Source organism: Tripterygium wilfordii, chromosome 15 (genome assembly GCF_013401445.1).
Source record: "Tripterygium wilfordii isolate XIE 37 chromosome 15, ASM1340144v1, whole genome shotgun sequence".
Classification (NCBI taxonomy): Eukaryota; Viridiplantae; Streptophyta; class Magnoliopsida; order Celastrales; family Celastraceae; genus Tripterygium; species Tripterygium wilfordii.
This window is the reverse complement of record NC_052246.1, coordinates 6228678-6243634: the sequence shown is the minus strand read 5'-3', so window position 1 is coordinate 6243634 and position 14957 is coordinate 6228678. Positions and strand designations below refer to the sequence as shown.

General features: G+C 38.5%; 3 protein-coding genes and 1 long non-coding RNA gene across 4 annotated transcripts; 3 read left to right on the top strand and 1 right to left on the bottom strand.

Moving 5' to 3' along the window:
• Positions 1 to 2753: 2753 nt before the first annotated feature.
• Positions 2754 to 3944, bottom strand: LOC119979811. Its single transcript, XM_038822442.1, has 5 exons — positions 3809 to 3944; positions 3220 to 3683; positions 3083 to 3142; positions 2909 to 2923; positions 2754 to 2798 (listed from the first exon to the last, which is right to left on the bottom strand). Exons 1-5 carry the CDS (start codon positions 3942 to 3944, stop codon positions 2754 to 2756), a joined length of 720 nt encoding a protein of 239 aa, XP_038678370.1.
• Positions 3945 to 4555: 611 nt separating this feature from the next.
• On the top strand, positions 4556 to 6346 carry LOC120015920. The gene is made up of 4 exons (XR_005471853.1): positions 4556 to 4661; positions 4775 to 4849; positions 5053 to 5113; positions 5944 to 6346. It is a non-coding gene; the product is annotated as an uncharacterized LOC120015920 (long non-coding RNA).
• Positions 6347 to 9093: 2747 nt separating this feature from the next.
• LOC119979810 lies at positions 9094 to 10552 on the top strand. The gene is made up of 3 exons (XM_038822441.1): positions 9094 to 9484; positions 9543 to 10183; positions 10343 to 10552. Exons 1-3 carry the CDS (start codon positions 9094 to 9096, stop codon positions 10550 to 10552), a joined length of 1242 nt encoding a protein of 413 aa, XP_038678369.1.
• A 354-nt stretch (positions 10553 to 10906) lies between these two features.
• On the top strand, positions 10907 to 13772 carry LOC119979809. Its single transcript, XM_038822439.1, has 8 exons — positions 10907 to 11095; positions 11208 to 11261; positions 11350 to 11541; positions 11610 to 12554; positions 12869 to 12949; positions 13078 to 13284; positions 13326 to 13420; positions 13493 to 13772. The coding sequence occupies exons 1-8, from the start codon at positions 10907 to 10909 to the stop codon at positions 13770 to 13772; spliced, it is 2043 nt and encodes a 680-aa protein (XP_038678367.1).
• Positions 13773 to 14957: the final 1185 nt, after the last annotated feature.

Sequence of the window (14957 nt, the reverse complement as noted above, 5' to 3'; positions counted from 1 at the left end):
CAACTTTATGGTTATCATATTAGTTCGTTGCTGGGTTTGTAGTTTCGGTATTGGATTCTGTTAGTGTAATAAAAACACCAGTAAATATATTTCGTTGCTAAATTTGTGTATTTTCGTTGATAACTGTTTTACTTTTGGTTGCTAAACATGTGTATTTTGGTTGCTAAACGGGTGTATTGTCGTTGCTAAATGGTTGTATTATCGTTGATATCAGACAGCTTTTTTAGTTGATAACTATTTTACTTTTCTTAAATCATACCAATTGCAGGTATTTCGTTGATAACTGTTTTACTTTTCGTTGCTAAACGTGTATAATTTGTGCATGTTTCGTTGATAAATTGTATGTTTTTGGTTTTTAATTTTTCACATGCAAGTTTTGGTTGATAACCCTGTTACTTTTCGTTGAATTTTTTGGTTGAATACTCACTTATTTTGTGATTCAGAAATGGAAGAGGTTAGCATATTGATTCGTTATTGTAAGTCTTGGGAAAAGGTTGGTCTCAGTTATGCATATAAAGGTGGGAAGAGTAAGGACATGATCATTCCAAATGACATTTCCTACAACCAATTATTGGATATGGTGTACGAATTGACCAATATCGATCATCGGACACATAACATCCAATTGAAGTATATTTTCAATGTCCATGGTCCAACTGAACCTGTTGACAGGGATGTTCGTTTTTTTGTACGATGCAACAGCGACAAGAACATACCTAGGACATCTCTATGGATTTCAAACACTGATAGAGAGGTATATGATGATGATACTGAGGTAAATTTTGAGTTAAATGATGATCGATATGATATTGAAATTGTCAACGAAAAAATATTTAGTTTATAAACGAAAGAGTGTATCTTATAAACGAAAAGTGTAATATAAATGTCAACCTAAACATACATAAAATCAACGAGAATTAAAACACTTACATGGAAAGGTATATCCATAATCCCACATTTTTGTCTGAAAATATTAGTATTCTCAGACATTCTTTTACGAATGAACTCGAATGCGACGTCAAGATGCTGCAGAACATATTTATATCATTATAAGAAATAAAATAAGTTTATCAACCATAAACACCAAAACCAATACAGTTATCAACCAAATCTATATGCATATATCAACCTGTAATTAATTCACGTATAACGACAACCATTGGATATCAACCTAAATAGAAGCAGTACTCAACGTAAAAGTAATTCAGTTATAAAAAAAATTTAAAAACTTTCATTAACATAATAACTAATGTATAAATTTCTATATCATTAACAGAAAAAGAAATGTACAAATTAAGAGTTATAAGTGCGTACCGTATCTAATAGGCACTTGCTTTGGTTTATGATTGTATCAAACCAATCCTTTTTTACATCAATTATCTTATCCTGATTGATGGGATTCTTATATAATTCATCCATTTCAACTTCCCATTAGTTCGGATACTCTGAAATAGGATTGAACTCTGGTAGGATCTTTCTCCTCTTTTTGGAAGGGTCCGTATATGGTGACACTTGGTACGGACCCCTCTTCTTTAATCTTTTGCTCTGATACTGTTGACCTTCGGTTGCCAGCTTTGCCAACAAACGTAATTTATTCACATCAGTATCATCCTCCTCATTAGCAATAGAACTAATCCCATCAACCATTTCTTCATTCTTAGTTTCTTCAACTAGGGCATCAACAGTTTCTTCAACTGAGGCATCAACTTTATCCACATTCAAATCAACCAGTCCATCAGGTTGATCAACCTTAACTTCAGTACTACCAACCATAAGCTCATTGGTATCAACCTTATTTGAAGTAGTTTCAACCGTGTTGTCAACCATAAACATAAGATTATCAACCTTAAGTTCACTGTTTTCAACTTCAAACTGGTCATTATCAACTTTATCATCAACCTTGATATCATCACTGTAAACCTTCTCATTGGCTACAGAAGGATTATCAACATGACGATCATCATCATCAACAATCTCATCGACATGGGGGGCAACATAAAATCGATTTGCATCATCATCATTATCGATTGATTCAATTGGCAAATGATCCACCTTCTCAATAATCTCGTTAATAACTTTATCCAAATCTTCATTGGATTCATTTGGCAAGTGATCTTCCCCCTTGATGGATGTTATATCACCTTTCTCCAGGTGCCCAATTTCCACCTGCTAAACTCCAACTCCATCTATGTCATCATTTATTTCTGGCTTCTTCTTCATTGAAGCCTTCTTTCTGCTGGAAATGAGCATTTCCAAACCCACTTTTTTCTTCTTCTCCAACTCTTGTAACTCTGATATTTATTTGTCTGCCTTAGGCATTAAACGTGTGCTCCTTCTCAGAGTATTTTTCTTTACCGCTTCCCCTTTTTTATCGCCCTCATCTTCACAATCTTCTTCTTAATCCCCACATTTTCTTCCTTTTCCTCAACTTTATCATGTACAATTTTCTTTTCTTCTTCTTTTTTGCTCAACTTCTGAGTAGATTTTAGGCCCACAATTTCGTTCTTAATAGAACTGAGCCTCACAGAGATATCATTTATCTTTCCATCCAGTTTATTTTCTAATTCAGCAAGAGTATCCTTGACCAATCCCCTGATCAACGAACTCACAAGCAATCCCATCTCAAATGTATCATCTGATTTTTTAACTGAACTGACATCAGAGTCAGCTCCAGGGTTCTGCATGGGTTGCTTAGCTTTCTTTGCCTTCTTTAATACAACTCCTGCATTCCCTTCACAATTAGATGTGTACTCCTACTCACTTTCTGAGTGTGTGTTGACCATTTCAAAGATTGTAACCTGAAGATGAAAAAATCATATAAATTAAAACATCTACATTATATTATCAACGTAAATATATACGATACCAACGTAAATATATAAAATACCCACGTAAATATACACAATACCAACGTAAAAATATACTATACCAACGTAAAAATATAAAATACCAACGTAAATATATACAATACCAACGTAAAAATATACAATACCAACTTAAAATTCTCATTAACAACTAAAACATCTAAATTATAAATTATCAACCGAAACATTTTCATTATAAACCAGAAAAATATAATTACCTCATCCGCCTCCAGTATATCATTGACAATCTTCGACTTTGGTGCCTTAGTTGATGACCACTTCAACATTCTATGCAGCAAATTCAGATCAACATAGTTGCAAAATGTTCTGCAATACTGGGAATAACCTCATATACCCATAGTTGGAAAGTCCAAGGAAAACCCAGTGGATTATACCATTCATAATCATTCTGCTTAGTCTTAAATTTGTCGGACCTTCCAACAAGACAATTAGTCAGAGACTGTATTATCTTCTTGTATGACAAAGTTCCCCATGGGAACTTGTTGAACATATCAAGATAATCGATCAGATTCAACAAATCAACATCAATCAACAACTTAACATCTCTACCTAAGATCACAGACTCAGCAAAATATACAAGTGTCAACTTAAAGACATCTTTTGGATCTTGGTACTGCATAAAAGTCCTTTGTAACTCTTGGCATGAAATATGATAGCTTCCATTGAAATACTTATACTGCAAACCCACCCTAGGTTCACCAGAATTCTCCATCTCTTTCAAATATAATGAGATGTCTGGTAGGGAGTGACACCTCAGTCCAGTTATGAGATTAAATTCCCTTATTGAAAATCTAGATTCTTTTCCACCAATCAAAAACACCAACTTCCCTTTTTTTCATCCTCTTTTGATTGTATTTGCCTAAGGAGGAATTGGTGTACAATCTATGGAGCCCATTTAATGTTTTTCAGTTGTAAGAACGCACCAAAACAAGATCCCTCAAACAAAGTCAGCTGATCTTCGCTCAGTTTACTTTTGATATCACTTATTGTTTCATATAACTTTGAAAACGAAAGAACCTTGGCACCAAATCTCTCATTGATGGGAATCTTGTACGCCATTTTATGTCAATTCTGCATGTATATGAAAAGTATAACATAAGTTTATCAAACATAAACACAAAATCAAAACAGTTATCAACTAAATATATATGTATTTATCAACGAAAAAGTAATATACAAAACCAAAACAGTTATCAACTAAATATATATGTATTTATCAACGAAAAAGTAATACCGTTATCAATGAAAAAGTAATACAGTTATCAACCTAAATGAAAGCCGTTAGAAACGTAAAAGTAATACAGTTATCAACAACAAACTTTCATGAACAGTGCAACACCTTTCTACATGTACTGGAAAACTGATAACAACCAACATGCATGTAATATCCCGTCCCAAAATAAAAATGAATAAAATATACAATAATAAAAATAAAATGAATAAATTGGATTTAGTTATAAAAAGAATAAATTGTAGGGTAAAAAGAATTATTGGGAGGATTAAAAGAATATTAGAGTTAAAGTTAGGGTGAATGAGTAAAATAATAAAAGGAAATGATTTAAAATATATATGAACAACTAAAAGTAATATTAAAAAAAAATATTTAAAGGGGGTGAAGGTCCCCGTAATTTTTTTTTAAAAAAAACAAAACAGAGAGGAAGGGCGGCCCCTTTTCCTCACTTCACCACCTCCGGCGGCCTTCCGGCGAATTTTCCAGCCAGTAAAGGTGCCCCAACTTTGAAACCTACAACCACGCTAAGAAAGAGAAGGATTAAGGTAATTTTGAACCCAGGGTTTGTGGGTTAAAAGAGTTTTGGGAATTTTGATTCTTTGAGTGTTTGCTTTGTTCAATAACTCAAGTTTAGGCTCTAATCTTCTTATATTATCAGGTACAAGTGTGGTTCTTGAATCAATTCAAGAGAAAGCTTGAAATTCTTGAGTTAGTGGAACTAACAAAGTTCAAGGTAAGGGTTAGTGACTCAAATTCCTTTAATTAAGGTTGGGGTAAGATGGAAATAATATTGTGATATGAATTTAATTGTTTAACCTTAGAGAATTAAGGTAGGAAATGAATTTAGTGAAATTGGGGATATTGTGTAGTATGGAATGTGAGACTTGAAAGGATTGGTGAATATGGAAAATTAATGGAGCTTACCTTAATGAATAGGTCAGCGAATTGGCGTGAAGTATACGTTACTTCTTGGTGAGGATTGCGTGTTTACTTCGAGGTAGGGATTTCTTACTATTTTTATTTCAAAACACTTATAAGCCACCAAATTGCTTGAATGGTAGGTTTGGTTTCCGTCTCGATCTTTCCCGAGGGGAAACAAGCCCTTGCATGCTTACCATTGTTCCTTTGCATTATTGTCAATTTATTGGTGATTCAATTTGATGGATATATAACCTTGGAATTCTTGGTCATAAATCGGGCATTATGTAAATCTTCATGCATCACGATGAATGAATGTTTTTATCTATATGTGTTGCATGAATGACATAAATTATAGGAATTTACATTAAATGCATGGTGGGTTCCGAGGGTGGTCCCGAGCTCACGTTAGGTGTTGGATGTTATTTGGGCATGTGCGTGGATGATGGATAGGAGCCTTGTTATGGTCCTAGTCCATAGGATTCCCGCAGCGGTATTTATTACTGCACGCTGGCTAGTTATTTGATGCTAGACCAGGCGTGGCAGGTTGAAATATCACCGTGGGGCCAGCGGTGAGTGATTGCGACCACATGCGTGCCAACCTTCTCTTTAGCGGTTTGAGATTGATGAATATGCGATTGTGTTATTGATTGGATGCTAGAGAGAGAGGTAGTGCGGTGGATTCTCGTCGGCCTATCGTCGCAGGGCGGGAATCTGATTTGCCGACTTTGGTGTCATTGGTGGAGGATATGGAGGTTCGGTTGGGTTGATCGGGTGCATTAGTTTGCATTGCATTTTGTTGCATTAATTAAACAATGTTTCTTCTCCAACCTTATTATTCTTTACTTGTCTTCTAGTATTTATCCCTACTGAGCTTTCTGCTCACCCTATCTACTTTCCTCCCCACAGGTGAGCCAGGATCTAGTGCATAGGCTGCGGATCAGCAGGAGGACGCGTGACGGAGGTGGCTTGGATTTTTGTGGTTGTGTGACACGTGTGTGTGGATTGTTATATATGTATGGTGTGATGTTGGTACGTTTTAGTAGTTTAAGTACATGGATGTAGTACGGTTATAGTTGGATTGATGTATGGTGTTGTTTTGTTGGTTGGGAGTGGTGGCAGTGACTAGTGTGTGTTTGATGATGATGATGGGGTATGTGTGTGATGGTGGACCTACGGGTCGGTTGATGTTGATGATATTAGAAGTGTTTTTTTTTTTCTTGTATGTGATCTGATTACAGGTGGGTTTCCTCAATTTATGGGGAGATGCTGCCGAAATTTTTGATAAAGTTTATATTGGGTTGGGACGTAACACGTGTGATGCACGTGATTGTGTTTGGTGTCAGAGTTTTTGCGTATTTGTCGTATTCTTCACGCTCCGCGGATCGGGGCGTGACAATGCATGTCTTTACCAACGAAACCCAACACCCTATAACATATATGTTACACGCATGACTGTTTCACTAACATCTTCCAAAAATATCATACATATGAACGAATATTCAAACAAAAATAACGTAAACCAGCACCGTCAATCCATGAAATGAGACTAACCTTAGTCACGTTCGTTGTTGTTGTTCGTTGGTAAAAAACCAGAAGAAATTCCAACAAAGTGGTAGTCTCGGAAGAACGAAGAAGATGAAGATGTGAGAGAAAATTTTTTATCTTGCTCGTGTGTGAAGACGAAGAAGATGAAAGGACGAGTATAACGCAAATCGAGACGATTACTGTTGATTTGTAGAGTTTTGAATCGTGCAAGGGTAATTTTGTCTTTTCACGCGTCAAATGAGTTATATTTAAGTGTTTTGAAAAGAAAGGTTATATTTCAAAATTGTTTATTACCGGGGGTCATTTTTAAATAAAACCCTATCAATTATTGAGGATAGACATCAGGCCAAATCAGTTGCTAAGGTTGGTAAATCTCGGATGTCAAAAACCCACCAAACGCTAGCTACCTAAGTCCCCTCTATCCATGTATAATCACCTAATTTCATGCCTATATATATATATATATATATATATATATATATATATATATATATATATATATATATATATAAGAATTCTCCTATAAGTACTCAAAGTAAGGACTTAAAATAAGTACAAATTTTTAACTATTGATTTAAGTGAAATGACTAGTGGAATCCACCGTTTTGGATCCCAAATGTTTTAAATCAAAGGTCAAAAAATTATACATATTTTAAGTCCTTGCTTTGAGTACTTATAAGAGAATTCATATATATATATATATATATATATATATAAACACATATTGACCGTTACTTTTTTTGGGAATGGGGAGGGGGGATTCGAACCCTGATTTTCAGGGTGATACGTACCACTCCAATTAGTCACTCATTGTATATTGATCGTTACTGAACAAACAATAACACCCATATTGTAGTTACCAAAAGTCGTGTGACCCCACTGGGTCATGTAACGATAAAAACCAAGCTGGACTACCTAAGTCCACAGGCCTAACTGGTGCATTTGGGCCCACTCCAAGGCCCATTCTGAGGCCCACATGTGACCTTTGAGTCATTGTTAAGTAATGTAACAGTCATACAAAGCACGTCTGATACCATGTCTGACACTAGTGACTAATATCTTTTTTAGTTACTTACTTTATTATGTTCATAGTAACTCTTCTGTAGGCAGAAACTGTGTTTCAAAGTATCTTTATTGTATTGGCGCCTGCATAATGGCACCACCATAGCAAGGGCGCTGGCACGCCCGGGCGCCAACTCATTGCATGATCACCCTATAAAGGAGCATCGTCCAATCCTGTTTACAACCGACATTAGTAGTTGTGACAGGCACAGATCCTTAGGTATGACCTTCTGCCAGGTAGATATCCATTCATTAATTGTCGCCCACAATACTACTCATACTCCAATCGACACATGTCACAGTCACTTTGTATGTGTCCATATCCTTATCCTACTTTTTGTATGTCAACCCTGGCACAACCGAGATACTTGACTTTCGTACTCTTACACTATGTTATCCTATCTAATACAACCCAAGTGGGCAACATAATTCCCCAGGCCAATCATGATTCTCATATAAATACTCTTCTATTACCTTGGAGAGGAGGATCGATGCCCAAAAATACTACGAGCTAGAAACCAAAACTCTACAAACCATCACTACATATACTTAGACAAAACACACAGACTATCGTCGGTCTTCCACCTTTGATCGGTACTAAATTGATCGTCGGAGTCTCTACGACAGGCACCCCCTAACCGATCAAAGAGCTCTCATGGGTATTCTTGTTGTGACGTTTGCAGGATCTAAAGGTGTCGACGGACCCCACAAAGATAAAAGTTGACCTTTCAACGATTGTAATAATTTGTCCCCATAATTTGGCGTACCAGATAGGGGGACTTTTGAAGTCATTTAGTAGAGAAAATTTCACGACAAGTTATAGATATGGCCGATACCAATGAGCCACTAACAAAGAACTACTGGACCTCATGCAAGCAATGAGGGAAGACATCTCAAAGAACAAAGAACAGATGGATACGCATTTAGAGTTGATGGCCAATGATAACGTAACTCTACGCGAAGAGGTGTTGCAGCTAAAAGCCAAAACGGCTCTCAAGTTCGGGACCCGGCTTCAGTCCATATTCCACCTTCCCCCACTTTGAACAAACACCACCCAGGAACCCTCTGAACTACCCATTAAATACCCAATTCATTCCTAGGACTACCTCTGGAGGATATGACGCTTCTACCTCGAGAGTTAAAGGGTCTACTACAGAGGATATCCAGCAAAATGTCAGGAGAGATTCTCCTGTAGAATTAACAGGTTCTTCGAGAAGCAGACCTCTACAGCAACCACGTTTTCTCACCTTACCTTTTACGGGACCCACTATAGCTTTTGTTGCCCATGCAACCATGGCCAAACAGATTGTCGAGTTAAGGGGAGATTTAGACAAGTTAACTAACGCATCTCCTTCCTTGGTCAAGATCAATGCTAACTGTTACACGGGGTCGCCATTCGTTGATAGTATATATTAGACAGATCTACCATATAGGTTCAGCGTTCTATGTATGAAGTTGTATAATGGCACAGACGACCCCGAAGACCATATGGCCCATTACAAACTGAAGATGGGTGTAATAGCCATACCATATGGGATGCATGAGACATGCATATGCAAGGGATTTGGATCAACTCTCACTGGTCCTGCTTTGCGTTGGTACATCAACCTGCCCAATGGCAGTATCACTTCTTTCGAGAAGCTAAGCGAGACATTCATGATACAATTCTCAAGCAGTCAGAAGATCCATAAATGTTCAGACGACTTATACCACTATCATAGAGAGTGGGAGAATCTCTCTGGGAGAAGGTATCCATACCTCATTGTGATCCAGGGACTGCTATTAAAGCATTCAAGAGTTGTCTGCTCCCGGATGGGGAGTTTTACGAGGAACTCACAAGGTGCGATGTAAGGAGCCATGAGAAAACTCTTATTAAAGCAACCATGTTTGTTCGTTAGGAGGAGGATGCGAGGAGAAAATCGTCCAATCCCCTAGAGAAGAAAAGCGCAAAGACAAGCGTCAGAAGAAAGAGCAATCTGTCGTCGGTGAGCCAAGCAACAATTGGCGCCCCCGCAAGTCTGGATCATCAGATTATGCGAAGAACTGCCCGGAGTATCCCCTTCGGATACACCAAGTTGAGGCTGTGCTGGTCTTGAAGAAAATGGGTAGTGAGGTGAAGTGGCCGCCTAAGAAGGAAACTGAAGGATGGAAATACCCTAAGAAGTGGTGTGACTTCCACCAAGATATCGGGCACACCACTTCCGATTGCAGAGGCCTTAAATATGAGGTGGATTACCTATTGAAGAAAGGTCATCTAAGGGATTTACTATCTAAACGTGGCAGGGCCATCTTGGAGAAGAGAAAAATTGATGACCTATATGCGCTACCACTACCACCGTTGGCCATACAAACCTACTGCGTGATTTCTGGAGGATCAGAGATTAGTGGACTTTCTCACACTTCTACTAAGAAGCACGAGAAAGAAGCAGCGAACCCTGTTGCTAACATGGCGCAAACCATAGGGACCTTCACTAACCAAGTGATGGTCTTTGCTGACGACGAGGCCACCCAGCTTCTACACCCACACCATAATGCTCTGGTGCTCACACTTCAGATTGCCAATATTAATTTGAAGTGAATCTTGATTGATAATGGGAGTTCAGCCAATGTATTATTTCTAGTTACATACAAGGGGATGGGTCTAGACGACACTTTGATATTGTGAAAGTCAACGACACTGATTGGTTTCAATGGCTAGGTGAGCCATTCATCAGGTGAAGTCACTTTGCCCATCTATGCCCCATGGTTGAATAAGCAGATCAGGTTTTCAATTCTGGATTCACTATCTGATTATAATGCTATTCTGGGACACCATTGGTTGCATGCCATAAGGGTCGTGCCCTCCACTTATCACCAAATCCTACGTTACCCTACCAATGGTGGCATTAAGGAAATCATGGGAGATTAGCACTCTTCCAGGAGTTGCTATAAAACTACCATGAGGAGCATGAATGAATCCTCGTAGTAGCTACAGAACTAGGTGCTCGATCTGGAGCCAGATGAGCCAGGGATGGAGAAGATTGATGAGATACAAATCCTCCTTGACTTCCCAAAGCACAAAGTCTTGATTGGAGAGCAGTTGTCTACTCAGATGCGAGAAAGAATGATCCAGTTCCTATCTCAACATTACAATTGTTTTGCATGGAGCCATGCAGATATGATCAGGATAGACCCCGAGGTCGTGATGGATCAACTCAAAGTTAACCCTGAGTATCCTGTCGTTAAGTAGAATGGATGGAAATTCACTCCCGAGCGAAATACAATGATTAACGAGGAAGTTCAAAAGCTAATGGGCAATGGATCCGGGAAGGAAGTACAGTACCCTGACTGGCTGGCTAATGCCGTCGTTGTGAGAAAGAAGAACGACAAGTGGAGAGTCTACATCGACTCCATAGATTTAAACAAAGCCTGCCCGAAAGATCCATTCACGCTGCCTCACATTGACATGATGGTGGATGCGATCGCTGGGCATGAATTATTGAGCTTCATGGACGTTTTTTGGGATATAACCATATTTTGATGCATTCGGAGGGGAATCTACTACTACAAAGTGACGCCCTCAGGTTGGAAAATACCTGAGCCACATACCAGCGGTTGGTGAACAAAATGTTCTTAAGGTATCTGGGGGACACTATGGAGGTGTATATCGATGACATGTTGGTAAAGTCCTTAGTTGCAAAGTAGCATCTCGAGCATCTCCAACAGGCATTCGATCTCTTGATCAAATACAATATGAAGCTGAACCCCACCAAGTGTTCTTTCGGGGTGGCATCCAGAAAGTTCCTGGGTTATATGGTTACACAGCGAGACATTGAGGCCAATCCAGATCAGATTCGGTCCACTCTCAATATCTCTTCTCTAACATGTATTAAGGATATTCAGAGACTTAACGAGAGGGTAGCGGCACTCAGTCGTTTATCTCCAAATCATCTGATAAATGCCATAACTGTTTCTCCACTTTGAAGAAGTTTGTTAATTACGAGTGGACACCCGAGTGTGAAGACGCCCTGAACCAGTTGAAGGGTAACCTCACCTCCCCACCTTTATTGTCTAAACTGAAGATTGGGGAGCAGTTATACGTTTACTTGGTTGTTTCAGAAGTGGCAATCAATGCAGTCTTGGTCAGGGAAGAAGAAAAGAAGCAATTACCAGTGTATTACGTGAGTAAGAGCTTATTGGACACAGAGACCCAGTGTAGCTTACTGGAGAAGTTGGCTTTAGCATTGGTGATCACAACCAGGAAATTGAGGCTGTACTTTTTGCGTCATTTAGTTGCAGTGGTGACCAATTTGCCTCTAAGAAGTATTCTGCACAAGCCTGAGCTTTCTGGAAGGATAATCAAGTGGGTAGTGGAGCTTAGTGAACATGACATTTCGTATCAGCCTAGAACAACGATAAAATCACAGGTCTTGACAGATTTCGTAGCTAACTTCGCTCCATCAGAGCAACTGAAAGCAGACAAAGAGCTACTTTACATGATAGAACAAGCGCCCAAAGCTTGGACTCTATATGTTGATGGTTCTAGCAATGTAAGAGGTAGCAGTATGGGAATCGTGTTGATTTCCCTAGAAGGAAGCGTAATTCAGAAAGTAATCAGATGTGGCTTCCATACAACCAATAACAAAGCAGAGTATGAAGATTTGGTCATCGGGATGATGCTCGCTAAAGAGCTCGGAGTGACGAATTTGAAGGTTCACTCAGATTCACAGTTGATAGTGAATCAGTCTCTAGGTTCTTATCAAGCCAAAAATCCTACGATGATCTGCTACTTGGAGCTAGTAAAGGAGTTGCAGTTGGCATTCATAGAGTTTTTTATAACTCAAATTCCACGTGCGGAGAATTCATATGCAGACGCACTAGCCAACCTTGGGTCGTCAATCCAGACTACCCAATGGCAAACAATTCCTTTGGTACATTTGAAATGACCTTCAATCAAAGTCCAGGAAGATTCGGAGGAACAGAGCAACAATGAAGTCCTCCCAGTTAGTTAAGACCAAACATGGATAACTCCATTCATCCAGTATCTTATTGATGGTGTTCTGCCAGTAGAAAAGAATGAGTCAAGATGCTTGGTAGACAAAGCAGCATAGTGCACAGTGTATGATGGGCAATTATACAGAAGATCTTCTTCAGGTTCTCTATTACGATGTATAGATCCAGCATAAGCTGAGTATATACTAGCATAACTGCATGAAGGAGAATGCTGCAATCACTTCGGTGGTAGGAGTTTGACTCATCGCGCATTGGCAACCGGGTATTATTGGCCTACGATGGGGGGATGGATATAGTTGGCCCCTTACCTAAGGTGTTAGGGCAGCGATAGTATTTTTTGGCTATGACAAACTGCTTCACCAAATGGATAGAAGCTGAGGTTTATTCATTGATTAAAGATGTTGATGTGAAGAAATTTGTCTAGAAAAATATCATACGCAGATTTGGTGCAGATTTGGGGTGCCCAAGGAGATTGTGACAGACAATGGGCCACAATTTGTTAGTCATAAATTTCAGGAGTTTTGTGCCAATTGGGGAATAAGGTTGGATTTCACCACCCCAAGGCATCCACAATGCAATGGCCAAGTGGAAGCATCCAACAAAACCTTGATCAAAACCCTGGAGAAGTGCCTAGAGAAGGCTAAAGGAGTTTGGGCTAATGAGCTACCTAGGGTGTTGTGGTCTTACAGGACCACTTTATAGACTCCTATTGGGGAAACTCCTTTTCTATTGCTTATGGATCAGAGGCAGTTATACCAGTTGAAGCTGGACTTCCTTCTGTGAGGTTTTAGTAGAGAAATGAACAGCAAAACTAGCAGGAATTGAATGATCAGCTGGATACCATTGATGAACTTAGAGACCGGACGCTTACAAGAACGGCAGCTTACCACGACAAAGTAGCTAGATACTTCAACAAGAATGTTCGTACTAGGGCATTTGAAGAAGGGGATAGAGTGCTCATTAAGGTCTTTGAGAATACTAAAGAGCTGAACGCTGGGAAGTTAGGTCCAAATTGGGAAGGACCATACTTGATTGACAGAGTGTTAGGTAATGGCTCCTATAACTTATGTAGGGAAAGTGGTGAAGTCATCTTGCATCCTTGGAACGCCATTCATTTAAAGTTGTACCATTCTTAACACTCTTACTTTTTGTCTTTACGTTATTATAACTTATGTATGCTTTAAATTAAATGTCTTTCATATTCCAAGTGTAAAGTCTATTGTAAATATATGTTTCAATGACTTATGAACTAACTTAAGCATCGGAGTGTCGATGGGACTCCCATCGACTACCTCTTATTGTTATTTTGGAGTGCAAGACTTGAACAATTTAAATGCCACAAGTCAACAAAGCATCCGGGCACCAGACTTTTGAAGCGCCACCATTACGGATGAGTTTTTTTTTTTAGATTTACAATATTTGTTAATTATTTATTGCAGTCTATCAATTATTTATTGCAGTCTATCATTGTTTGTTCATTATTTTTTTTCTCCTTATTACTTTATTTATAAGTAGAAGCAAATAAAAGAGAAATATATTAGTCAAGTTCTAATTTTATTAAAAATAAGAAGTTCATTACATAGGTGAAAAGCGAAACGCTCAAGACCACATATTTAAACTTTTGTTTATTTTTTCTAAAGTCTCCTTTATCAAAACAGAGAGATTAAGGAGAGAATCCTAGAGTTTCTGGGTATCTCGCTCCATGCCCCGTGCTTCAGCAAACTCGTGGAGTTGAGATAAGGAACTTCCAGCGGATTGTAGAGCTTTTGTAAGCTCTACAACCTTGTCTTCATGGTCCTCAAGGTCTTTACAAACATCGTTCAGCTCCACCTTCAAATCAGGGATATATTGATTTGGATTCCAGTATTCTTGGGGAAGGTAAGAGTTCCCCACTCCATTATCATCATAGTCCGACGGGGAATTGATAGAGCTGAGAGAATTCGCCATAATACAAGCACAGAAGGAAGTTTTGGGTGGATTAATCTTTTTCTGATTCCAGTTTAGGCTTTATATAGGAAAATCTCACTCTCTCATCTTCTTGACAATACAAAGTATTAATTCTGCTGGATTTAATTCTCTACAGTTATCAAAAAGTCAGAATTAAGTCCAAATCGATAAAATCTCTATAGAATAATTAATGCAGAGAGAGAACTCTAAATACGTGTTGAAAACGTAAATTACTGATTCAATTAACTTGGAGAATCGTAATAGGTCTTTCGAAAATAGAGATAAAAATTTAGTTTAACCTATAATAAAGATAGTGTTAAATCACCAGAAGCATGCAATGAACATATTTAAAACTTACAAAGGTTCATCCAGTA

Excerpts from the sequence above, each read along its gene's own strand:
- LOC119979811 (XM_038822442.1), bottom strand. The coding sequence starts at position 3,944 with ATGGCGTACAAGATTCCCATCAATGAGAGATTTGGTGCCAAGGTTCTT. Across the intron at positions 3,684-3,808 it reads GTTTGAGGGATCTTGTTTTG|AATCTAGATTTTCAATAAGG; the intron begins GTGCGTTCTTAC and ends TTGGTGGAAAAG. Across the intron at positions 3,143-3,219 it reads CTTGGACTTTCCAACTATGG|TGGTCATCAACTAAGGCACC; the intron begins GTATATGAGGTT and ends AGAATGTTGAAG.
- LOC119979810 (XM_038822441.1), top strand. The coding sequence starts at position 9,094 with ATGAAGTTGTATAATGGCACAGACGACCCCGAAGACCATATGGCCCAT. Across the intron at positions 9,485-9,542 it reads TTTTACGAGGAACTCACAAG|GAGGAGGATGCGAGGAGAAA; the intron begins GTGCGATGTAAG and ends TTTGTTCGTTAG. Across the intron at positions 10,184-10,342 it reads ACCCACACCATAATGCTCTG|GTGAGCCATTCATCAGGTGA; the intron begins GTGCTCACACTT and ends TTCAATGGCTAG.
- LOC119979809 (XM_038822439.1), top strand. The coding sequence starts at position 10,907 with ATGATTAACGAGGAAGTTCAAAAGCTAATGGGCAATGGATCCGGGAAG. Across the intron at positions 11,262-11,349 it reads GTGAACAAAATGTTCTTAAG|GCATTCGATCTCTTGATCAA; the intron begins GTATCTGGGGGA and ends CATCTCCAACAG. Across the intron at positions 12,950-13,077 it reads TAGTTGGCCCCTTACCTAAG|ATTTGGTGCAGATTTGGGGT; the intron begins GTGTTAGGGCAG and ends TATCATACGCAG.